General features: G+C 49.0%; 1 protein-coding gene across 8 annotated transcripts in view; it reads left to right on the forward strand.

The window, feature by feature from the left end:
- Positions 1-24,458, forward strand: part of Kif1a (kinesin family member 1A) — an 88,892-nt gene that overhangs the window by 12,271 nt on the left and 52,163 nt on the right. For all 8 annotated transcript variants that reach the window (XM_026786443.1, XM_013351588.2, XM_013351589.2 and 5 more), the window contains exons 2-10: positions 9,071-9,235; positions 15,893-15,969; positions 16,827-17,006; positions 17,615-17,680; positions 18,508-18,686; positions 19,776-19,887; positions 21,061-21,138; positions 21,839-21,904; positions 22,620-22,637. In XM_026786443.1, coding sequence (XP_026642244.1) covers positions 9,130-9,235; positions 15,893-15,969; positions 16,827-17,006; positions 17,615-17,680; positions 18,508-18,686; positions 19,776-19,887; positions 21,061-21,138; positions 21,839-21,904; positions 22,620-22,637 — 882 coding nt within the window. In that variant the 5' untranslated portion in view covers positions 9,071-9,129. The remainder of the gene's footprint in view (positions 1-9,070; positions 9,236-15,892; positions 15,970-16,826; positions 17,007-17,614; positions 17,681-18,507; positions 18,687-19,775; positions 19,888-21,060; positions 21,139-21,838; positions 21,905-22,619; positions 22,638-24,458) is intronic.

Below are 24,458 nucleotides of genomic sequence, written 5' to 3' on the forward strand. Positions count from 1 at the left end.
TAAAGCTTTCTTTCTATAGTAAAATAATGGGCTTACCCTGTCAGTCCTCAATATTTAAAGCATTGTACGGAGAGGCAGTTAAGGTATTTAGCCTTTGTGTTGTGTTTATTTCAGTGCCTTGCTTTTGAGATTCATTCATTCATACTCTCTATTCTGAAATTAAAAGACAGTAAACTAAAGAAAAGAACTGGGCTTTCCATGAGGACAAGGAACAGGCAAGAACACAGAACAACCAAATCAGTACTGTTGTGTGATGTTTTACTCTTTTGGCTTGTGGAGGCACACAGCTCTTTCCCCCCTCGGCTTTTACCTTTCTTACTTCTGTATATCTTACTTTCCCTTTTACTCTGTGACTGGCTGTGTGGCTGGCCCCTAGCGTTCTCTCTCCTCCTTTTCTTGCTCCTCTTCTTCCAGATTTCTCCTTCTGTTTATACTCTGTCTGCCAGCCCCACCTATTCTTGCTCCTGCCTTGTTATTGGCCATTCAGCTCATTATTAGACCCTCAGGTATTTTAGACAGGCAAAGCACCACAGTTCAGAGTTAAACAAATGCAGCATAAATGTAAGTCACACACTTTAAAATAATATTCCCCAACATTTCCCCTTTTTTCTTTCTAAACAAAAATGAAAAGTTTTAACTTTAACATAGTAAGACTGTATACAATAAGAACAATTATCAAAAAAGATTACATTCACAGTGTACTGAATTCCAATTCATTTGTATCTGATAAATTTAAAGAAACTGCTCCATAATCTATCCTATTTTAGTAAATCTAAAAATTTATATCTAACTTATTTTCTATCATATCTAAGGAAAACTACAACTATAACTATCTAGTCTTCAACTCCATCAAAGACGCTAGAAGGATATAATATTATTTAAGTAAACAAAAACTGCATTGCAAACTGCTTCCAAAATCTCTAGAAGTGACAGAGACATCTGACTGCCTGGATAGTCACCCAAAGTTCCTTTGCAGTGTTGGGGCATGCATCTTTCGCCTATAGGCCCGTAGTATCTAGCAGACTTTTCAATGAAGCAGGAAATTTGAAAGACTGTCCTGCCGACATTGGCAGTTTGCCAGTCACTTTCCTCTGTGTCCTGCAGAAGGTCTGACAGTTTCTTCTGTGAAGCAAGAACCCTAAAGGACCATCCCTCCTTGTTTTTGGCAAAGTTCAGTGGTCACTTTCCTGTGGATCCTGAATGTCCAGTTTATGCAACATACTGTCAAGCAGTCCAGACAAGAACAACTTCTTGCCCAAATGGCTAGCCATGCCACATTGAAAGCAAACTCCATAAGAATTTTCTCCAATTACCATCATCTCTGAAGTAAATTGGTATTGCCAGGAGCAGATGTGTCTCATTTTCATGAGAATCCCTAAATTAACAAAACATTTTTAATAGGTCTTTGAAGTGTTTGAAGACAATTTATCTAAAAATATATCTCTGTATGATCTAGAAAACATACCCAACATATCTACAAATTTGATTGCTATAAATGACTAACCACTAACCTGTGTTTCCTCATTATTCTAAGTAGTTCATAATGATAGCTTTCAAAAACTAAAACTTCATCTTACATTTCCAAATGAACTGCATAGGCCCAATACCTCAAACAAAAAAAAAAAACCATACATACAATAAGTGGTAACAAAAAAACTTTGAATTGGTATCGATATACAAAAATCCTTTAAACAAGTTTAGAAACATATACAGTGTGTTGCAACAAAAATGACCTTAAATTTGTATCAATATACAAAAGTCCTTTAAACAAGTAAAAACATATATACATTGTAACAAAATTGATTTTGGATTTGTATCAGTATACCAAAATCCATGCCAATGCAAAAGTATCTGAGATTAATAGTTGTCTTTTTAAATTTTTTTTTTTTTGAGACAGGGCTTTTCTGCAGCTTTGGAGCCTGTCCTGGCACTTGCTCTTATAGACCAGACTGGCCTCGAACTCACAGAGATTTGCCTGCCTCTGCCTTCCGAGTACTGGGATTAAAGGTGTGTGCCACCACTGCCCAGCTAATAGTTGTCTTTTTAATCCTATATTCCCTAAATATAACAAATATCCATGATTCACCACATAATCCAAAGCCTTTCACATCCCAACTCTTGGGAATGTGAACATTGTTTTCTCTAGACTGCTTCCTGCTGAATGTGGACAAAGACATCCTGGGGGTCCCTGAGAAAAATTTGAGTTGATGTCCAAATCCTGGGAAGACCATTTGTAACCTTTGTTGATAGATATCACCTGTCAAGGTTCAGGAGGTCTCCCTTGATCAAACTAGATCCAAATCAACCTGGAATGAATTCATAGCCTCTTGTTTCCTGTGGAAACAAAAGCAACCTTCCTGAGCACTAGAATGGCAATACTTGCCTGCAGCAGGCATTTCTTCTTCTTTTTTTAACTTCATTTTTTTATTCTTAGTTAGCATGAAAAATGCTGTTTAAGTGCTCTGCTGTACAGCAGATTTTTTTTAAAGGAGCTGTTTTATTTTTTTTCAGCTTTCTCAGGCCCTACATGGAAATACAGGCCCACGCTGGTATGCTACAATATTGTTGTTGGTTTTTCTCTCTTTATACTCTTTGAGGGACCACCACCCAGCTCCCAAATAAGACACATGGAGGCTTATTCTCAGTTATGAATACCCAGCCTTAGCTTGGCTTGTTTCTTGCCAGCTTTTTAAAAACTGTCCCAACTACCTTTTCCTTCCTTTATTTTAGCTTTCTTACTTCTGTATATCTTACTTTTCACTCGTACTCTGTGGTTGTCTGTGTGACTGACCCCTAGCATTCTCTCTCCTCCTTTTCTTGCTTCTTCTCTTCCAGATTGCTCCTTCTGTTTATCCTCTCTGTCTGCCAGCCTCTCCTATCCTTCTCCTGCCTCGCTATTGACTGTTCACCTCTTTATTAGGATCATCAGGTGTTTTAGACGGGCAAAGAACCACAGCTTCAGAGTTAAACAAATGTAACACAAACAAAAGTCACACACCTTAACATAATATTCCCCAACACAGTACACATCACAGAGAAAACTATCACTAGGAAAAAAAATCCTTAAAAATTAAAAAAAAAAAGAATGAAAAAATTCTTGATAAAAATAGAAGCAAAACTCTTCAGCAAAATATCTATATCTATAGAGCCAAACCCAACAGCACTGGAAAGAATCGGGTGACATCCTTTGTAGAGATGCAGGGATGGTTCGATACACGTAAGGCACCAAAACCAGGCACCGTCAACATAACGAAAGACAAAATGTTGTCTCAGCAGACAAAGCAAGGCAGTTGATAAAATTCAACATCCTTTCATTTTAAAAAAAAAATGAACAAATTAGATGCATAATGAATGTAACAACACGATAAAGACCTTTAATAATGAGCTTGCAACTTGATTACATTCGACCAGAAAACAGTGGGTCTTGTTTAAACTCTAGACAAGGCCTGCCTTTACCACTTTCCTTTTTTCTATATATTTATTTTAGGTGTTTGAATATTTTGCCTGCTTGTATACATGTGCGCCCTGTGCACACCTGGTGCTCGCAGAGGTCAGTCAAGGGCATTGGATGCCCCTGGAATTGGGGTTATGGATGGTTGTGAACCACTGTGTGGTGTTGGGACCTGAACCTCTGCAAGAGCAGCAAGTGCTCTCAACCACTGAGCCATCTCTCTAGACCTCCCCTCCCCCTCATCTTCACCCATTTGCAGCGTAATGCTGGGAAAAAAATTCTACCACGACAATTACAAAGCTCTGATGAAAGAAACTGAAGAGGACACAGTATCAACATCCCTGAACCCATACCTGCCCACCCCCCAACATGCACACACCAGAACAATCGCTATTGTTAAAATTACCATATTTTCCAAAGACATTTAAGGTCAGTGTAATTCCTATCTAAGAGTCAATGACAGCTGGAGGGGTGGGACATGCCCAAGTCCCAGCATCTGGGAAGTGGAGGCAAGAGGACCAGGTCATTTTCAGCTGTGGGGCAAGTTTGAGAACAGCATGGGTTACAAGAGACCCTTCTTCAAAAACAAACCCACCAATGATATTCTTCAAAGAACTAGAAAAAATAGTACTTATTTACATGAGGCCATAATTAACCCCAAATCGGCAAGGCTATCTTGAGCAGAGAGAACAAAGCAGAAGTGATTATTATACTGTCTGAATTCAAAATGTACTGCATATCTGTTGTCATCAAAACAGCATGACAGTGACATACACAGACACACAGACAAATGGAACAGAACAGAGAGCTAGACGTGAGACCCACACCTATAGCCAGCTGCTTTCTGATATAGCCAGTGTACGAATGCATACTGGACTGAGAATGCGGGTGCACGCTTTTAATCCCAGCATTTGGGAGGCAGAGGTAGGCGATCTCACATGGTGAGTTCCAGGACAGCCAGGGCTATGTAGAGGGACCCTTTCTTAAACCAACAAACCAACAAACCAACAAACCAACAAACCAAAACAACAAAAGGAACACACACACTGGGAAAAGGACAGTCTTGCATAGCGGTGCTCAGACAATCATCAGCTGTCCATGTGCCGATGGGGCTAGACCCTGCCTCACACTCGGTATAAACAACTCCAAACAGGTCAAGGACATGAGCTTTGAAGTGTGAAAGTACCAGATGGCATAGGAGGAATGTTTCTGGACATTGTAGTCAGCAAGGAGTTCTCAGAGAAGACCCCAAAATACAGGAAGCAAAAGTCATGATAGGTAGATGGATTAGTTGCTATATAGCAAGAGCAATCAGGAACCCCAACTGACAGAGCGGGCAGCAGCAAGTGGTTCTGTCAGCAGCCGCTTCCGAGGCTCATGGCCATGCTACGTGTCTCATTTTCGTGGTCTCTGGACTGCTTTAGAACAGCAGTAATTCATTTCTTGCCATTTTGGAGGCCAGAAGGCTGTATTGAGGTGTGCTCAGTGTCTGACGAAGGCCCCCTTTGGCACCATCTTGCTGTGTCCTCACATGGACGATGGAGCCTGGGTTCTCTCTCAGGTCTCCTTCCTAAGTGAGCTAGGCCACCCTGGAGGTCTCCCCCTCTTGACTCAGTTGCTTAGCAGACATTCCAACACTTTGGAGGTTAGGATCTGAGCATACGAATCTGAGAGGGACGATCAGACTCTGCGTCCCTCCACAACCTGAGCTCTCATCTCTGTCTTGAATTTCTACTGCACTCATTCCATCTGCTTCCGTATTGCTGCTTGCCCTGTTCATCCACAATTCTGTTCAGTGTCTTCACCTGCCTTTTGTTGTTGTTGTTGTTATTTGGGAATTTTTCTTTTCAGTTTGAGAATTTCCTTTCGATGCATTATAGTTTCTAGTCCTGGGACTGGAGAGATGGATCTGAAGTTAGAGCATTTGCTCTTATGCAGGACCTGGGTGCCGTTCACAGCATCTGTTTGTGTGTGTGTGTGTGTGTGTGTGTGTGTGTGTGTGTGTGTATTCATCTATATATAACTCCAGGTTCAGAGCATCTGATACCCTCTTCTGGCCTCCTGGGCTCCAGGCAAAACACTCATGCACATAGGATAAAGATTTTTTTGAATTTCAAACAAAAATACGAATCTTCTGGTAAAATTCTCCCCTTCACTGAAGTCCTCTGTCCTTTGTCCTGTGTTTTGAAAGTCCATGTTGATAATTCCTAGGTCTGTACAATGTGTAGTTTTTTTTGAATTTTTGGTTTTCCCCTTCTTGTCCCTTTATAACCTGCAACATTTATTCAGACTATTTAAAAATATTTATGTGTATAAGTGTTTTGTCTGCACATATGTATGTATGTGTACCATATGCATGCCTGGAGCCCTTGAAGGACAGCAGAAGATAGCACTGGATCCCCTGGAACTGGTCATGAGCTACCATGTGGGTGCTGGGAACTGAGCGTAGATCCTCTGTGAGAGCAGTAAGCTTTTTTTAACTGCTGAGCCGTTTCTCCAGCCTCAAGCCTTGTAACTTTTGATATAAGGGCTCACGCTACCAACTGAGATGCCATCCAAACCCTGACACTGCTGTGCCCCATTGCAGGTGACTCATCTCCCCTACAAGCTTCAGTCACAATCAGTTGAGGCCAGGCTGTGGCAGGGTTCATCAATGTGGCCTTGTCGATTGGGCTGTGCATCTCTGGATTTCCAAGAATGGCCTACGTGACCCCCGCAGTTTGTAGTGCTTGCTTACCGCTGTGGAAATTTCCTTTGACTCTCAGAGGCTCTTGGCTTGGGCTCTGAAATTCTCTACCTGGGATTCAGAACTTGCCAGATGTCTTCCGGGGAGAGCTGCCTGTGTGTCCACCTTGGCATTCCGCTTCCTTATCGTGGCCTCCTGTTTGTTTCTCCACCACAGCTCTGCAGGTTTTTCTGTCACTCAGCAACAGCTCTCTGCCTGGAAAGACTCCAGTCTCTCAGCCTCTCACCCCGTGTCCAGAATGCAAATTGGGCTGGGAGCCAGTACTGTTTAGTGTTTTCTGTTCCTGCACCCTTCTCGCCCCCTTGGCCTGGTACTCTAGCTGCTTCAGTAACTCTGAATCCTTGGAAAATCTAACATTTTATCTGCACCAGCTGCCAACCTGCATGCTGGACTGCTTTGCTGGCTTCCTGAAGCGGCATTTTTGTTTTTCTCCAGGGAATAGACCTGTGTGTTTGTGCTTCCAAAAAGAAAGTTCCAGCTCATGATTCAAAGAGGCCAGTTGTTCAATGCTGTCCTTAATTTATTTTTCACTGTCTGTGTGTGAGTGTTTTGCCTGCATGTATGTCTGTGTACCACATGTGTGCAGTGTCTACGAAGACCAGAAGAGGATATCAGAACAACAAATGCTTGTGAGCTGCTGTGTGGATTCTGGGACTCAAACCTGGGTTCTCTGAAAGAGTAGCCAGTATTCTCAACTGCTGCCCTAGTGCTGAGCTTGTAAAACATTACTATTTCCATAAATACACAACACAATATATATATATATATATATACACACACACACATATGTATGCATATATATGTATGTATGTGCATTTATAGTAATGTGTGTGTGTGTGTGTGTGTGTGTGTGTGTGTGTGTGTGTGTCAGTCTGTGGACATAATCTGTCTTTTCCACAGAACCTCCCATGTGGGTGCAGTTCTGCCTAGCTTTAATTGCCAAGTTGACATAGCCTTGAGTCATCCGAGAGAAAAATCTGAATTGGGGAATTGCCTGAATCAGATTGGCCTGTGAGCACGCCTTGTAAGGAGCTGCCTTGGTTATTAATTGATGTAGGAGGGCCCAGCCCACCGTGGGCGGCACCATCCCTAGGCAGGTGGCCCTGGACTGTATAGGAAAGCTAGCTGGATATGAATCCACAAATGAGCCATCAAGCCGTGTTCCTCCACAGTGTCTGCTTCAGGTTCCTGCCCCGACTTCCCTCAGCGATGGATTGTGACCTGGAAGTCTCAGCCAAATAAATCCTTTCCTCCCTGTGTTGCTTTTGGTCGGTATTATCCCAGAAACAGAAATAAAACTAGACCAGATGCCATTCCAGCCTTGAAATGAGCACAGCTTATAGTGTATGTCGGGGCTGGGGGGAGGTGTGTGGCTGTTCTTTGTCCTCATTTACCAAAGATTTTCATCTTGCCAGATTTCATTGAAGATCCTGTGGAAATATCTGGGTGACAGGAATTGAGCATCTGCACAGCTAAATTTGGGGAGCAGGAGAAGCTTACCACGTCGTGTATTTCAAACGTGTTCTCCCTTGCTAAAGACTTACTATTTCAGTCGCAGGGTATACCGCCTTAAAGGGCGTGAGGTGTGCTGCTGCACAATACCGCCTAGGACTCCTGTCCTAGCGACTTCTTGGGCTTGCCTGCACCCCACTCTCATCCCTGGCTAGGATGTTAACACAAGGAAACACGCTTCACCTGTCCTTCTTGGGTGGCCACTCGTGGATTTGGGAAAGGTGGCACCTGCTCTCGGAGTGGCTGGCACTACGCCTTGGAGCTGAGGGGCTGCCATGAAGGCGTGAATCCATTCCCCGCCAGTTTCTGTTCCCATCAGCCGTAGGGAGGTCTGTCCCTCTCCAGCAGCCTCTGAAGGAGCTGTTTCCCGAGGGAGGTCATCATGCCCCAGTTTCAGCCTGTGTGAGGCTCATCACTCTCACCCTGCTCTCTGGCACACCCATAAGCCAATGCCCAGGGGTGAATCACACAGCTGGTGACCCTTGCCCAAGGAGCTCTGTAGGTGTGAGGGTTACCAATTTCTTCTTCTTCTTTTTAATTCAGTTAAAAGATTTTTCATACAATATACTTGGGTTATATTCATTTTTGTTTGTTTGTTTTCGGACACAAGGTTTTTCTATATAACAGTCCTGGCTGTCCTGGAACTCACTCTGTAGACCAGGCTGGCCTTGAACTCACAGGGATCCACCTTCCTCTGCCTCCCGAGTGTTGGGATTAAAGGCAGGCATGTGCCACCACCACCTGGCTTGGGTTATATTTGTTCTCCTTCCAAAGTTCCTCCTACCTCTTTCCCCATCTCTACCCACTCAACTTCATATTCTTTTTTTTAGAAATAAAAGAGCACAAAATGAAAATAAGAAAAAAACATACACCCCCTCACTCCACCCAGGACACACACAAGAAAACAAAAACAAAACAAACTAATAACGCAGTGTCTGTTCTATGTTGGTCAACTATTCCTGAGTATCCTGCCCTGGGGTGTGGTTGTTAGACCCGTTGTTGACTCATGCTCAAAATCTGTACACTCAACCCAGACAAATTCTAGCACTGAGGAAAGGAAGTGGACACAAAGTCCCATCCCTCACCAAGAAGCCATTTGCAAATCATAGCTGCTGGGAGAAGGGAGCCAGTTTTCTTGGCTGGAGGGCCACCTTGTTCTTGCAATGGGCTCCTTACACTCAGCCTAGCTCTGTGCTATTAAAATCAGTTACCTGCTCCCACTTCTGTGTCCTGTCCATTGGTCACCACACTGTGTCACTGGGGTGGTCGAAGTGGGCGGAGAAGTCCTGTGGGTACGGGCAGGTACCCTTGTACTGCCTCTTTGAACACTGCTCCTAATTTGTGTCTTCTCCCCATTCCAGGTGACTCTGCCCTCTCTGGGGCAACCGCAGCTGCTGAATTACCAACAAACTCCACAGAAATGGCCGGGGCCTCTGTGAAGGTGGCGGTCCGCGTCCGCCCCTTCAATTCCCGGGAAATGAGCCGCGACTCCAAGTGCATCATCCAGATGTCAGGGAGCACCACAAGTGAGTACTGGCCATGATGGCTACCAACAACTGCTGGTCACATGCAACCGTGGGACCATGCCTACTAGCCAGATTGAAGAGCCAACCTAGCCTGCATTCAAGAGCCCTAAGCCTTCCTCATCCACATGGCGTGTGGGGGCCGAGGGCTCCCAGGTAACAGATGAGCACAAATGATGGAAGCCAGACATTCAACCCCAAGGCATGTGAAGGGGCTTCCTCTCCACGCAGGGGACCATCTTTTCTGATCTCTCCAAATGTCTGGTGGCTGTTGTCTGGCAGGACTTGTGGCCACACTGCTGTCACTTGGTCTCCCTGCTATTCGTGCCCCTGTGTTCGGGTTGGTTGTTTGAGATAGAGTCTCAGATTGTATCTTCTTCTTCTTCTTCTTCTTCTTCTTCTTCTTCTTCTTCTTCTTCTTCTTCTTCTTCTTCTTCTTCTTCTTCTTCTTCTTTTATTGTTGTTGTTTATTTTCCATCTCCTCCCCTCCTCCCATTTCCCTCCCCCCCTCCCCCTCTCTCTCCAGTTCAAAGAGCAGTCTTGGTTCTCTGCCCTGTGGGAAGTCCAAGGTCCTTCCCCCTCCATCCAGGTCTAGGAAGGTGAGCATCCAAACAGACTAGGCTTCCACAAAGCCAGTATATGCAGTAGGATCAAAACCCAGTGCCATTGTCCTTGGCTTCTCAGTCAGCCCTCCTTGTCCGCCATGTTCAGAGAGCCCGGTTTGATCACATGCTCCATCAGTCCCAGTCCAGCTTGCTTTGGTGAGCTCCCATTAGATCAGCCCCACTGTCTCAGTGGGTGGGTGCACCCCTCGCGGTCCTGACTTCCTTGTTCATGTTTCGTCCTTCTGCTCCTCATTGGGACCTTGGGAGCTCAGTCCAGTGCTCCATTGTGGGTCTCTGTCTCTATCTCCATCCATCGCCAGATGAAGGTTCTATGGTGATATGCAAGATATTCATCAGTATGGCTATAGGATAGGATCATTTCAGGCTCCTTGGATTACTAGTCACACTATAGCCCAGGCTACCCTTGAACTCTTTTTTTTTTTTTAATTTATTTATTTATTAAAGATTTCTGTCTCTTCCCTGCCACCGCCTCCCATTTTCCTCCCCCTCCCCCAATCAAGTCCCCCTCCCTCATCAGTCCAAAGAGCAATCAGGGTTCCCTGCCCTGTGGGAAGTCCAAAAACAACCCATCTCCATCTAGGTCTAGTAAGGTGAGCATCCAAACTGCCTAGGCTCCCACAAAGCCAGTACATGCAGTAGAATGAAAAACTCATTGCCATTGTTCTTGAGTTCTCAGTAGTCCTCATTGTCCACTATGTTCAGCGAGTCAGGTTTTATCCCAGGCTTTTTCAGATCCAGGCCAGCTGGCCTTGGTGAGTTCCCGATAGAACATCCCCATTGTCTCAGTGTGTGGGTGCAACCCTTGCGGTCCTGAGTTCCTTCCTTGCTCGTGGTCTCTCTCCTTCTGCTCCTGATTTGGACCTTGAGATTTCTGTCTGGTGCTCCAATGTGGGTCTCTGTCTCTGTCTCCTTTCCTCGCCTGATGAAGGTTAATATTCAGGAGGATGCCTATATGTTTTTCTTTGGGTTCTCCTTCTTATTTAGCTTCTCTAGGATCACTAATTATAGGCTCAATGTCCTTTATTTATGGCTAGAAACCAAATATGAGTGAGTACATCCCATGTTCCTCTTTTTGGGTCTGGCATACCTCACTCAGGATAGTGTTTTCTATTTCCATCCATTTGCATGCTCTTTCCTCAATCTCACAGACTGTAATTCCAGCCTGGCCTGAGACACAGGCGTGTGTCATCCCTGGATGTATCTCTGGCCTTTTTACAAGGATTAAGGCATAACTAACAGTTGATCACATCTTTACCATCCTGTTTGCAAGCCTGTCATCTCAGCTGCTCAGGAGGCTCAGGCTGAGTACCATCTGGGACTAGGAGGACCCAACTCAGGTACCATAGTGAGGTCATGTTAAAGGAAAAAAACAAAACAAAGAAAAACCTAAAAAACCAAACCAAACAACAATAGAACAACAACAACAACAAAAAACCTGTTTCCAGATAAGATCACACCCTGAGGTTCCAGGAATATGAATTTCAGGCTGGAAGCCAACATTATTTAACTCAGGAGTGATGACTCTGGTTAAGAGCACTGCCTGCTCTTCCAAAGGGCCTGAGTTCAATTCCCAGCAAATACATGGTGGCTCACAGCCATCTGTAATGAGATCTGGTGCTCTCTTTAGGAAGAGACCTGGTCAGTCATCCTCATCAACTTAGACCATGAAACTCAATATGGACAAGTTCAACAGAACCACCATATACAGGTTGTTCAAGCATACTTCAGCATTGCCAGGACAGAAATTTCATTCTTTTTTTTTTTTTTTTTTCATGATTACAGCCCCGGGTTTTCAGCTCCCCACTTTGTCTGTTCTTTGCTGTGTTTCTCATTTTGGTCATGTCAAACTTTGACAAGTGGGGGGGGGCGGTATGGTCTGGTCTTGGGGAATAGAAAGCAGTAAGCCTGGGGACAGCCCTTCCATAAGGCCAGGGACATAGACCTGCCCTAAAGGTTCCATCAGAGGCAGGATTTGACTGCTGGAATGGGAGAGAGACCAGGCTCTAAGGCTCTTGTCTGTTCATTATTTTATCGGGAAGATTTCTTAATGAGCTGTGGTAGACCGGCAGAGAGGTGGGCAGATCACAGCGGGAGTCTTGCTGGAATTTTCAGGATCTGACAGCCACACCCAGATGGGCAATAGTGCTCATCAGGGCCAGCTGCTGCTGTAGTTCCCCCATTCTTCCACCAGGGGAGCTGTCGGCCTATCTTCTGACTCCTAGGCTGGGTGGGCCCACTTTGGGGTCCTCTGCGAATGGCCCAGGGTTTGAGTGGACTAGGCTCATGACAGTCCACCCTAAAATGCTTCCATCTTTGGATTAGAACTGGTCATTGCCTCTGCTTATGGTTGTCTGGGCTTGGTGGATATGTGAGCCTGGGTCTCACGTGACTTCTGTCCATTGCCTTCTACAAGCTTCTGCTGGTCCAAACTGCACCTAGTGGTTGGCACCAACAGATACCTGGTCCTTCCTCAGAGTGTCAGATGATGACATCACAGTGCCCAGCACCTGTGCAAACACCTGGCCGGTTGTTTCCTAGCTCACGGGTGTCTGCTGGGGTTGAGGGTCTCAGATGTGTCCATTGATGCCCCCGTGGGTGGTCTCTCGGCCTATTGAGGGAGGAGGAGGACCTTGGAATCACTGTGGGGTGTTCCAGGCACCTTTAGGTCCTGCTGTTCTGGAATTGCCATCAGGGCAAACATGTTTTGTGTGCTTTATTTGTGGTCTGTCTCCTACACAATGGGGCAGTCTGTGCCTCTTGCCTTTTCTTCTCCTCTTGTCATATTCTAGTCTCAGAGAAGTGTGGGCTCTGGTTCCGCCATGTTCCTGTGCAGGCCTCCGGGTGGGCTGGTGACAAGTCTCACACTAAGGGATCAGCCCAGGATGTGGCCCTGAAGCGAGTTCCTGGAGAGCCAGGGATAGAGAGCATGAGAGGGAGGGATTCTGCGGTTCTCTTATCTTACTTGGGACCAACCTCGGTGGAACATCTCTTTAGGCCTCAGTTTCCCCACTTGTGCAAAGAAGTGATGCTGGGTCCTCCCTACAGTCCCAATTTCAGGCCACGTCTGAGCTTTCTCGCCACACAGAAAACCCCTGGGGTCAGGAGGCACCTGCTCTTGCCTCTGCAGAGCACACTCATCCCCTCCTTCTGCTGTGTTCCTGGCTGCAGGGGACATTCTGATGCTGAGAAAACTGCTCGATTAATTTCTTTCCCCTGGCCACTCTGCACACTGCCCCCACCCTCACTTTTTCCTTCTCACCAGGTGGCTGCCTCCATGGAAGAGCCTGGCGCCTGGGGGCCCAGCCAGAGTAAAGGGTAGAAGGGCTGAAGCCTTAATGAGCTGCTCCAGGGGACCAGCTTCCAGGCCTAAGTGGCCCCATTTCGCCCTCCCCCTGCTTCCACAAAACAGCCAGTTGCTTTCTGGCCTAACTGATGGGGGAGGAAGCTGTGGTTGGACAGCCAGGCCTGGTGCATTATGGGATCTAGGCCTTCTGTGTTATGTGAAATGCGGGGAAATGACTGAAGAAGGTATTTCTAGTAACATACTGCAAGATCCAGGAGACAGGCTGTGGGGGGCCGAGAACAAGCAGGGTCTGAGCCTAGGGTTCTATGCCAGGTGGGTCCCACAGGAGACGCTTCCCATGGACCACTTATAGCTTGAAATGAAGACCTCTCCTCCCCATTCATTGTCTGCTGCCCCATTCCCATGAGCTTGCATACTTCCTCTGCCCTATACTTCCCCAACCCCAGGGAGCTTAGGGCCCATATGGGGGTACACTGATACCTCTAATACCAGGACCCCATCAGAGCCAGAGAGGATGGGGCGATTGGGACATGGAGTCCGGAGCTCAGGCCTGTCCTGGAGTGAATAGGGAATCTGGGACTATATGGAGGCTTTGACCCACAGTACAAGGGGTGAAGGAGCAGAGCCAACAGAGGTGGGGCGATGGTGGCATAAAACAAAGGGGTCCTGGCTTACTCACTGGGGCTTCAGAGGCCCAGTTCAGGCTGCAGTGAAGAAGGCACCACAGTCGTTTCCACGGCAACACCTCGTCTGGGCTCGGGTTCTGGCTGCATTGAGGCCACTGTTCCTGGGTCCCAGAACATGAAACTAGGTCAGTTTGCACCACTGCCCCCTTGAGGTGCTGTGGTAGGGCATAAATAAATGGTCAGTCACTGTGTCTAGGGGCCCAAGTAGGGTCTGAGCAGAGAGGTCTCCCCGTGTCTCTTGGGCCGGATGTTTGACCAGAGCCTTGAGGGACATTGAGTTTGTTACAATGGCAGAGCTGCCATGACAAATCATGGAAGGTTAGTTTAACTTCTGGAATGTACTACACAGCCAGCCACGCTGCAGATTTATAGTCTGGGCTGAGGCCTCCTGAGGCAGGGAGGGAAAATCTCCCCCCAAACCCCTGCAGAGCTCTTGGAATGCAGATGGATTTTGGTGTTGTGCTTTTTATCTTTATCTTAACAAGATGCAGCGTTCTCCCTGTGTGTGTGTGTGTGTCCTCGAATTTTTTCGTTTTGTAAGGATATCGGTCATACTAGATGAGGGTCCACTCTGATGATGTCACTTTAATACAGTCCATCTGCAGTGACCCCCCATCTCCAAACAAAGTCACCTTGACATACCAGAGGTGTCATTTTGAAGTGGGTGCAGGTTTGAGAAAATAATTTATTTATGACTGAGAACAGGTGTCTGGGCCCTCCCCATATTGTAGCAGGAAGTCATCTTGGATGCAGACTGGTGGGTGACCAGGGATTCTAAGGGCTCTGTTGTGATTCTCACTGAGGAAGACTAGTCCCAAGTTGACAGAGTCCTGGGGGTAGAGAGCTTTGCTTTCCGGAACTGATGATGACTATGATGGACGCATGTCCTTTATGGATGTGAGAACTCAGGGCAGTGTGTGCATCCTGCCTGGGGTCCTCAAGTCTCTATCATACACAGGTATTTTGTCTTTTTTTAAAATATTTATTTATTATTTATTATGTATACAATAGTCTATCTGTGTGTATGCCGAAGGCCAGAAGAGGGCACCAGACCTTATTACAGATGGTTGTGAGCCACCATGTGGTTGCTGGGAGTTGAACTCAGGACCTTTGGAAGAGCAGGCAATGCTCTTAACCACTGAGCCATCTCTCCAGCCCCAGGTATTTTGTCTTTGACAACCTGGAGAGCACAGCCTTAGGATGTGGAAACCAAGTCCCCTCTCTATGGCTACTGGTGCTGTTGGTCAGGTCTGTTGGAGATGGATGTCATAGGCTATGGTGTGGCATTGTGGGCCTCCCGGATTAATGGGGGTCTCTCCCGGAAAACTTCAGGCTCTAGCTGTTGGTGACACATCAGTGCTCACTCAGACTGTGTCCCTGGCTGTGGGACTAAGATGCTGCCTCAGTCATCTGGGTCTCTGGGGTTGGGATAGGGCCTCTGTGAGGAGCAGAGAGGAGGCAGACACTGTGATACCTCAGGAGGAACAAGTCAGGGGATAGGCCCATGAGCCTGGGTGGTAACAACAGGCTAGAAGGCATTTACTGACAAGAGAGGAGGGGATTGTGTTATGCCTGGCAGTGAATACCTCCCCTGTAAGAATGGGAGCATGCCACCCACAAACACCCAAATGAGCTGTGCAGGCATGAGAGTGCCTGCAGGAGGCAGGACTGGCAATGTGCCAGGGTGCCCTAGACATCAGCTGCTTTGGAGGCACAAGTGTGCCAGGCAGGGCAGGTAGACCAGTAGGCTGTAGAACCATAGCATAAGGGAGCTGGAGCCTGCAGTGTGACTGTCTTCAGGAAGAAGTCACCAGATGACAGGCCTGGCCTGGTGATGCTCTCTGACACCCATGAGTCCACCCCAGAGAGAAGGGCAGAGACTCTTGCATGTTTGTAAGTGGGGCTCTTGTCCCATCTAGTTTGGGGGTTGGTCTGGCTTGCCTGGGATTCTCTGAGGATTAGGCTTCTACTTGAGGATGCTGTCTGGATGGTTGGAATTCCATTGCATAGAATTAACCAACCTCATTATCTGTGTCCTTTGCAGCGATTGTCAACCCCAAACAGCCCAAGGAGACACCCAAGAGCTTCAGCTTCGATTATTCCTACTGGTCACATACCTCGGTGAGCTGCATCTGGGGAGAGGCAGGATGGTGTTGTGAATACTGGCCCAGCCCTGACTGGAGTGTGACCCTCGCGAGTCCCGAGACCTCCCTAAGCTGCATGTTCTCCTATAAAATGGAATGAAGGCACTACTCTATTCACCTGGAGGGTCACCCTGAGTTGGTCACCAACCTCTAAGGACAAGATCCTCTTGTTCACAGTCCCAGCATCACAGTTGTGACCATTCCCTTATGTCTTCTCCCCTTTCCCAAACATTCCAAACTCAGAAATCCCAAAGCTGAGTCCTGCCCGGGAGCTCCAGACTCCTGAAAGCCCGAGGAGACTTGAGGACTCTAGACCCCGCCCTCCCCAGACCCCGCATCCTGTCCACATCAAGCCCTGTTCACAGTCCACCTCTTTCTGGCTCTTTTAGAAGCATGCAGTCTGTGCCCTCAAGCTCCTTGGCCTCTGGATCTCTGGATGTAGCCCTGGAGTTCCTCAGTGCTGCCTCCCCCACATCCAGTCCTCCTCCACAGTTCTGCCCTTTGGCTTGGCCATACTTCCTCTGCCTGAGGAACCCTCTGCCCTCAGGATAACGTCCAGCCTACATGGTCCCTGAGCCCTGGAGCCCTGCCTTCTTTCAGCCCCTAAACCCACCACGGTCACAGGAACTGGCTGGGTTGAGCTCTTATCTCTGGGTCTTTGCACATGCTACACTCGGCTGTGATCTCTTTGCCCTGCTCCCCTCCGCTGCCCAGGCACCCTCTGTCTCCTAGTCAGGAACAGGATGCATAGCCCTTCACCCTAAGGCTCTGACCCCATCTGGGCTCCAACGACTCAGGAACAATCTCTTACAGCCGTGCCTCTTCTCTCTGCAGCCTGAGGACATCAACTATGCCTCTCAGAAGCAGGTGTACAGAGACATTGGGGAAGAGATGCTACAGCATGCCTTCGAAGGCTACAATGTTTGCATCTTTGCCTATGGGCAGACCGGGGCTGGCAAGTCCTACACCATGATGGGCAAGCAAGAGAAGGACCAACAAGGCATCATCCCACAGGCATGGTTGGGGCCTAGAAAGCGTAGCAGGAGGAGGCCTAAGAGGAGGAAGGAGTAGGGACTGGATGGGCTGCAGGAAGGGGTCAGCCTTTGACAGTACCCAATGGGGGGGTAGCCACAAGATAAGACACCAGCTGGGGAGATATTCTATGTGGGGGTTGTGAGGACCCGGGGTAGATGTCAGGTGGCCCGTACAAGAGGTGACCACATGTTTATAGACGACTCCTCAGAAGCCACTATTAGTCTGACATCTTCCAACACTTCTCTCCTCCCAGAAGGAGGTCTCTGGATCCAAGCTGGGTCCATACTTGTCCTGCTCAGAGAAGGAGGGATGCTGGGTCAGCTGAGGAACAGTGGCCCCGGCCTCTGTGCAGATGAGGATGGGGTGACAGGCGATTTAGGAAAGGGTCAGGTACTAACCAGGGGACACTAGAGTTAGAAGGTGGGGTGCTTGGATTCAAGTCTTTACACTGGAATGTGGATCTTGGAGGAAGCAGAGGGGTCAGGCAAAGGAGCACCCTGCCTGGGTACAAGCTGCCCACAGCACCGTGAGGGCGGGCTCTGAGCCACCAGCCCTCATCACTAACGTGTTTCTCTCCATCCTTGCAGCTCTGCGAAGACCTCTTCTCTCGAATCAATGACACGACCAATGACAACATGTCCTACTCAGTGGAGGTAGGACTTCCTGCCTGCTTCCTGTTTCTGAGTGTAGATCTGGGGAGTTCTAGGTGTGGTTGGTGATGCTTTTCTGACCTAAAATGAATATCTATTCCTGTCACTTATCCACACTATGACTGTGTCAGCATGCCCACACGGGACTTGGAGACTCTCAGCGCTAAGGAGGGGTGATGGGAAGTTGGCCCCTAGCAGGTGTTTATTACATAGCTGCTTATTCTGCCCAATGTAGGGGCAGACACCACAGAGCCTGAGCTATACTGTGGCTCCATTCTTGAAGCTGAGGTGCCCCCAGGGTGAACACAGGGGCTTGTGCCATGTCATTAGTTTCAAGATGGCTCTGAGTGGGAGAGGGTAGGGCAGGGGGAAGTAGGCTGACCCTGGCTGAGTACCCATGTGTGCCCTGCCCAGCAGGCAGGCAGCCACTATCCTGCCTTGGAGTCCCTGATGGCATAGCTTGGTCCTGTCAGTCAGTTACATAGAGGGAGGACTGGACAGCTAGAGGTGGGATGACATTCACCTCACGTAGAGGCCACAGGCTAGACGCCCTGTGTGCCCTCCTCAGGGATCAACTTTCTGCCTTGCCACAGGGTTCTGATGGTGAAGCTTAGCCTCACTTGGGGTCCTGATGGTGCATCCTAGCCTCACTTGGGGTCCTGATGGTGCATCCTAGCCTTGCTTGGGATCCTGATGGTGCAGCCTAACCCCACTTGGGGTCCTGATGGTACAGCCTAGCCTCACTTGGGGTCCTGATGCTGCAGCCTAGCCTTACTTGGGGTCCTAACAGCCTGGCTTCACTTGGGGGTCTTGATGCTATTGCTCTGCAGGTCAGCTACATGGAGATTTACTGTGAGCGGGTCCGTGACCTCCTGAACCCCAAGAACAAAGGCAACCTGCGTGTGAGGGAGCACCCTTTGCTGGGGCCCTATGTGGAAGACCTCTCCAAACTGGCTGTCACCTCCTACAATGATATCCAGGACCTCATGGACTCAGGGAACAAGGCTAGGTAAGTGGGATGACTTGTCTTCTTTAGCCACTCTCCCACCTCTGACCTGGTCTTTGGGGGACTATTGATTTTACCCCCCGATAGGTCTGTGTGGTGACTCCTAGGGCAGCATGGGCTTCATGTACCAGGTCACTGAGGACCTGTTTCAGCCTGAGAGAGGCCCTGGCTCCCACCTGATGAGGACTGTTCATGGGCTGAGCAAATGGGCTGTGTGACTCTGCCACCTCCAGTGACTAGGCTCTGATAGCAATACCAACAGCTCCAGTCTTGCCCAAGGGCAGCCGTTTTATCAAGCCTAAGCCTAGAAACTGTGAGGTTCATCATGGTGGCCATAAGCAATCCACCCCCTTTAGCCTGGGACACTGGTTGTCATGATGCTTCTTCTGCATACATTGATTGCCTCAGGTTGCTCAGGTGATTGCCGTCAGTTCCTGAGGTAGTGTGTATGTGTGTGTGTCCTGAACTACCCCGACAGACCCTCAGGGTTGTACATAAAGTCCCTCAGTGCATGTAAGGGACAGTGTGACCCTCGCATGCCAGGTTCTGAGCCATTGCAGTGAATTCCATCTTGGGAGATTCTGTGAGGTGCTTGGCAGGTTGGGGCAGTGTTGGAACCAACCCCCACCAGTCCCAGGCAGCTTTGGGATTTTACCTGATAGCCACATAGTTGGCCTATGTTACCTTCTGTGGGGTATGGCTACTGAGGACATGATACCCTCCTAGGACTCCCAGAGTGCCTGCAGTGGCATGAGATAGATGAGTGGTGGGTATTGGTCCCTTCCAAGAGGCTTTCCCACATTAAACCTGTGAGGACTTCTGTCCAGTTGGGTGACATTGAGCCTCAGTAACAGGAAGCACCAGAGACTCTGTAGCCACCCGCCCCCCATATATGAGACACCATTTGAGGGCTGAGCACCTCCATGGTGGACCAGCAGGCAGAAACTGGGCTTGAGTCTTGGCAGGCGGTGTGGTCACAGCCAGACTGCAGAATTTGAGTCCCGTTGACCTAGATGAGCAAATTGCTACCTAAGTCTCACGTCTGACCCCTGGGTAAGGGACAGATAACCTCACTCAGCTTCCTGCTCCCAGGACTGTGGCGGCCACAAACATGAACGAGACCAGCAGCCGTTCTCATGCTGTCTTCAACATCATCTTCACCCAGAAGCGCCATGATGCCGAGACAAACATTACCACGGAGAAAGTGAGCAAGCGTGTGGAGTGGTCTGGGCGGGCAGGTTCCACCTCTGGTGGTAGCTGCCACCGGGCTAGGGTGGAGGGTTACAGTGGTATTTGCGGGCCTTTGATACTGGCTGGTAGGGCAGGGTCTCCCACTCCTCCCGGAGCGGTGGGGTCCCAACCGGGAACAGGATGTGTGGTGAGCAGTGTCTTCTTAGGTAGAGTGCCTATGCTGAGGGAGCACAGTGCCTATGCTGAGGGAGCACAGTGCCTGTGCTGAGGGAGCACAGTGCCTGTGCTGAGGGAGCACAGTCCTGGCAGTTCCTGCTCCAGATGCCCCTCCTCCAAGCCACACGTTGGCCTTCTCAGTGGGTCTGGACCATTGTCTGAGTATTGTTTCCTGCGGTCTTTGTCTTAGTTATCCAACCTGTGGGCTTCTGGAAGGGTAGCAGAATCATTCCGGGCCTCTTGCCATCCCTTTGCCGGAAGGTCCTCCTGTGCAAACGTTCTCTCAGACCCCTCAGGAAAGAGCTCTGTAGAGGAGCTAAGTCTCCTCTAAGGTCTCTGTGGGGGGTCCCTGATAGTGCTGGGGTCACCTAGGCCTGGTGCCATGCTCCCAGCTGCGTCCCATGACATAGTAAGAGGCTCAGGAAGGCAGAGGAAGGCTGAGGTCACTGGAGAAGGCAAGGTTTTACTGCCCGGGTTTCTCTGAGAGGGTCCCTCTTATATCACTATTGAGTCAGGAGAGGCTGTGCCTTCCTGGGGTCATGTGATTGACTGCTTCCCTGCAGGGAGCCTGGCCAGTGTCCTATGAGGCAGCTAAGCCACAGCCATGGCCTTCTGTGGACCTGGGTTCAAAATCCATCACAGATGATTAGAGACATCTGTGGAAATGGGTGACATGCCCTGCGTCTGCCTCCTCTGTTGCTGTACAGTATGCCCAGCCCAAGGAGGCAGGACTGGGGGAGGTGTGTGTAGCCTCTGAAGGGGTGGGGTGGTATCTCGCTGGGATAGAACGTCAAAAAAAAGCCGTGAATGGGGGTGCAGAAGGAAACTGGGGGGACCTCAGGGAAGGAGTGTGGCCATAGCTCCTCAAGCAGCTCATGAGACTATCCCCAGAGGGACAAGATGCCCCTGCAACAGTCTCAAATCAGGGACTTGCAGCAGGAGATTGCATTCGGTGTATCTGCCATTTCAGGTGAGCAAAATCAGCCTGGTGGACCTGGCTGGCAGTGAACGAGCTGATTCCACCGGAGCCAAGGGCACACGACTCAAGGTAGGGCCAGAGTATCATGACCAGAGAGAACAGTAAATCGTCTCAGAGGTCCAGTGTCCAAGCATTTGCTGCTCCAGGGTGGGCTGGAAAGGGGGTCTGTTTGGGGATGGACAAGGTTGGGCCACCACCAAAGGCAAGCCTGAACAGAGATGGTGGGGTACATGGGCCCGAGCCTTTGGTCTTCAGTAGACAGAATATAAGTCTTGGCACTCCGGCTCCAGTGAACAAGAACAGACACCAGTCGGAGAGTAAGCTCCTAGTGTCCACCACTGGACTTCATCTCCAGTACTTTCTGCTTCCCACCCCAGGGAGATAGACTGTGGGGAAGCCACGGACTGAGCTGCCTAGCCTGTGTCCTGAGGGCGTACCCACTCTGAAAACAATCTTGTGTGTCAGGAAGGAGCATTTTTAGTTTCCTGAGCATCTGCATTTGGCGCGTGCCCATGATCTGTTGACTGGGAAGGGCCCCTGTAGGTTGTTCTGTGTGGGTTCAGACGTGTGAGAGGTTATCTTAGGTCCTGATGGGGGTTGAGCAAGAATCCTGGAATTCTGACCAGCTAGCTGCCTGCCGCAGCATCCTCAGAGATCAGCTTCAGGGTCTCAGCCCCATACCCCACAGACCAGGCCCCAAAGAAGGACCTTGCTAAATCAAGAGGCTCCGGGTGCCAACTGACATCCTGACCACCTTCTCCACACACAGGAGGGAGCCAACATCAACAAATCTTTGACCACCCTGGGGAAGGTCATCTCTGCCCTAGCTGAAATGGTGAGTGGGCTCCAGGCTTCTGGAGCTAAATTGGTGGGGTGGGTAGTGACCCTCACCTGTCCCCGAGGAAAAGCTGGGTGTCTTTCACGCATGTTCTAGGTTCTATCTTTAGAGAGATAGCTGGGGCTCAATGGAAAACTCAGAGATGGGGAGAGCGCCGCAAAGCTGGAAACGAAATAACAATCTAGAATTACTCCCCTGAACCTTGGTTTTCTTACTTGTAAAAAAGGGATGATGGGCCTTGTTCATCGCACCTTCCTGAGGGTTACCACATGTCAACTGTGAGCTTGGGCTGGAGTCCTTATGAACTGGTAGGGCAGTGCTTAGCTTCCACCATTGCGGGTCTGGTAAAACCATCCTCTAGAGGGAGCCCACAGTCCTTGGAGGTGAAGAGCTAGGTGTCTCCATAGGACAGTGCATTCTACCCCGCCCCCCCAAAAAACACCAGGGAAGATTCTAGAGACTGTATCTTATTCTGAAATTATTAAGTGTATACAAAGATTGCTGTGTGACAACACCCTGAGAAGTCACACTCTTATGATCAGTTCAAGGTAGCCAGCTGTGCCTGGGCAGTGAATGACAGATACCTGGCATGTACTTGGGCTCCTGTCTGCCATTTGCCCCTCTGGAACCAGCCTGTCCTTTCTGTCCGCTGTACCCTTGGACCCTAGCCTTGCTCCAGGTTCTCAGACTCTTTTTGTTCTTTGTTTTTCAGGACTCTGGACCCAACAAGGTAAGCTGAGTGCTTCAACTTCAAGGGAGAAGGGTCAGAAGTCCTTGGCCCTGGCTCCCTACTGTGCAAGACTCAGCAGTAAGCTCAACACCTCATTCATTCACTTAATGAGGAAGCACAGTGTGCTTCTGCTTCTGAGCTGGGGATCGGTGCTAGCAGCCGGGTCTTAGGATGAACAACCCAAATGGCTCCACAGTTGGAGGGAGGCACAATAAATAGGAACATGAAAATGTAATTGCAATTTGGAATGCATTCTACACAGTGTGGCGAAGGGGGGCACTGCTGTGAGGTGAGGAATGCAGTGTTTAACTGGGAGAGACCGAGTGAGGGCCAGTGAGGCCGCAGAGGACCTTGTGAGGACAGTGTAGGAGCTGTGTGAGGGACTTTGATTAAAAACTTCTAGGTATGGAGTGAGCTTTGAAGCTGCTGGTTGAGGAACAGAACCTGGAGAGGAAGCAGCTGTCGATGAGGAGGAAGGCCACGGGCCTGAGGATGGGTGTGAGGTCTTGGGTCCACCGTCAGAATCTGGCTGTGATTTAGTAGAAAGGAGTGGGTGGATTTTCAGCAGTACTGAGTCAGATTAATCAGGGCTGTCCATGCTCAGGCGAGAGTGTGGATTACGAGTGAGGTGGCCTGGCATGGTAGTCGGGAGAGTAGAAAGTCAGTGTGGTAGTGGTTCAGGCTTGAGATAGCGGGGGGGGGGGGGGGGAGGCAGAGAAGACTGGACAGCTATACCGGCTCCCAGGGGATGGAATGGGAACAGTAGAATAATTTGGCTACTTTCGGGCTCCTTGGCTGGTGACAAATGCCAGTTGTGGGAACAAAAAAAAAATACAATATATGACAGAGAATTCAACCTCAGGAACTAGATTAGAAAACCAAACCAGAAATAGTTTTTCTTGTACTGAGTTTCCAGAGGCAAAACAGGAGGTGCCTCGTGTGGGCAAGCTTTGGGAGGGCGTGGGGGGTGGCACTGTTACAGGCTGCTCATAGAGAAGTTGGGGCAATGGTTCTGAAGCCCACTTTGATGGTGTGGTGTAAGGACATCCAAAATGTATTCGGTTGTGAGGTAGTGGAGCTTGTCCTAGGAATCGTCCTAGGAATGACGATGAACTGTGCAGATCCAGGGAAACGGAACAGCCCTTGAGATGGTGCCTGTGTGCCTCCCTTAGAGTTGACCTGCTAGGTTTCCAGGGACTGATATTACCCTTCTCCTTGCTGCGTGAATCCTGAGTGGGGAGAGATGACGGCTCAGGGGACAGGGGCTGTGTCTGTGGGCCACAACAGATGCTCAGTTACCTATTTGCAAACACATGCACCGTGAACTAGTAGACATTGGGCAGTAACTATGTATCTGTAATTTACAACACTGTTAGGTCCCTCACAGAGTGTCCATGAGAAGCCAGGGTCAAGAATATGGAAGGTGCCCATGCACAGGGGAGGCCCGGGAGAGCAAGTTATTTAAAAGAGGGGCTCAGAGTTGGCTTCTGGGGATAGGAGGGTGTTCTGTCAGGAACAGGCTGTGTGGATATTGGAAGTGCCTCATTGTGGGGAAGTCTTTCCCCCTTCTGGAAGGGGCTGCTGTCCTGGTGGAGTAGGGGGGAGACACGGTGGCCAGTGATGTCATCATTCCTGGCCTCGAGTCCAGTGAGTGGACCAGAGTGAGGGAGGAGCCAGAAGGATGTGCTAGCTTGGCCTTGATCTCAGCCCAGATTGGAGTTGCCTGGAAGTGGCACCCCAGGATTCAGGTGAAGTTTAGGGAGGCACTGAGAACATGGTCCTTGCTTCCTTCCCCACTTCCGCCCTTGTTGCTTGAAGAAA

The sequence above is a fragment of the Microtus ochrogaster genome, linkage group LG4, assembly GCF_000317375.1.
Source record: "Microtus ochrogaster isolate Prairie Vole_2 linkage group LG4, MicOch1.0, whole genome shotgun sequence".
In the NCBI taxonomy this organism is placed as follows: Eukaryota; Metazoa; Chordata; class Mammalia; order Rodentia; family Cricetidae; genus Microtus; species Microtus ochrogaster.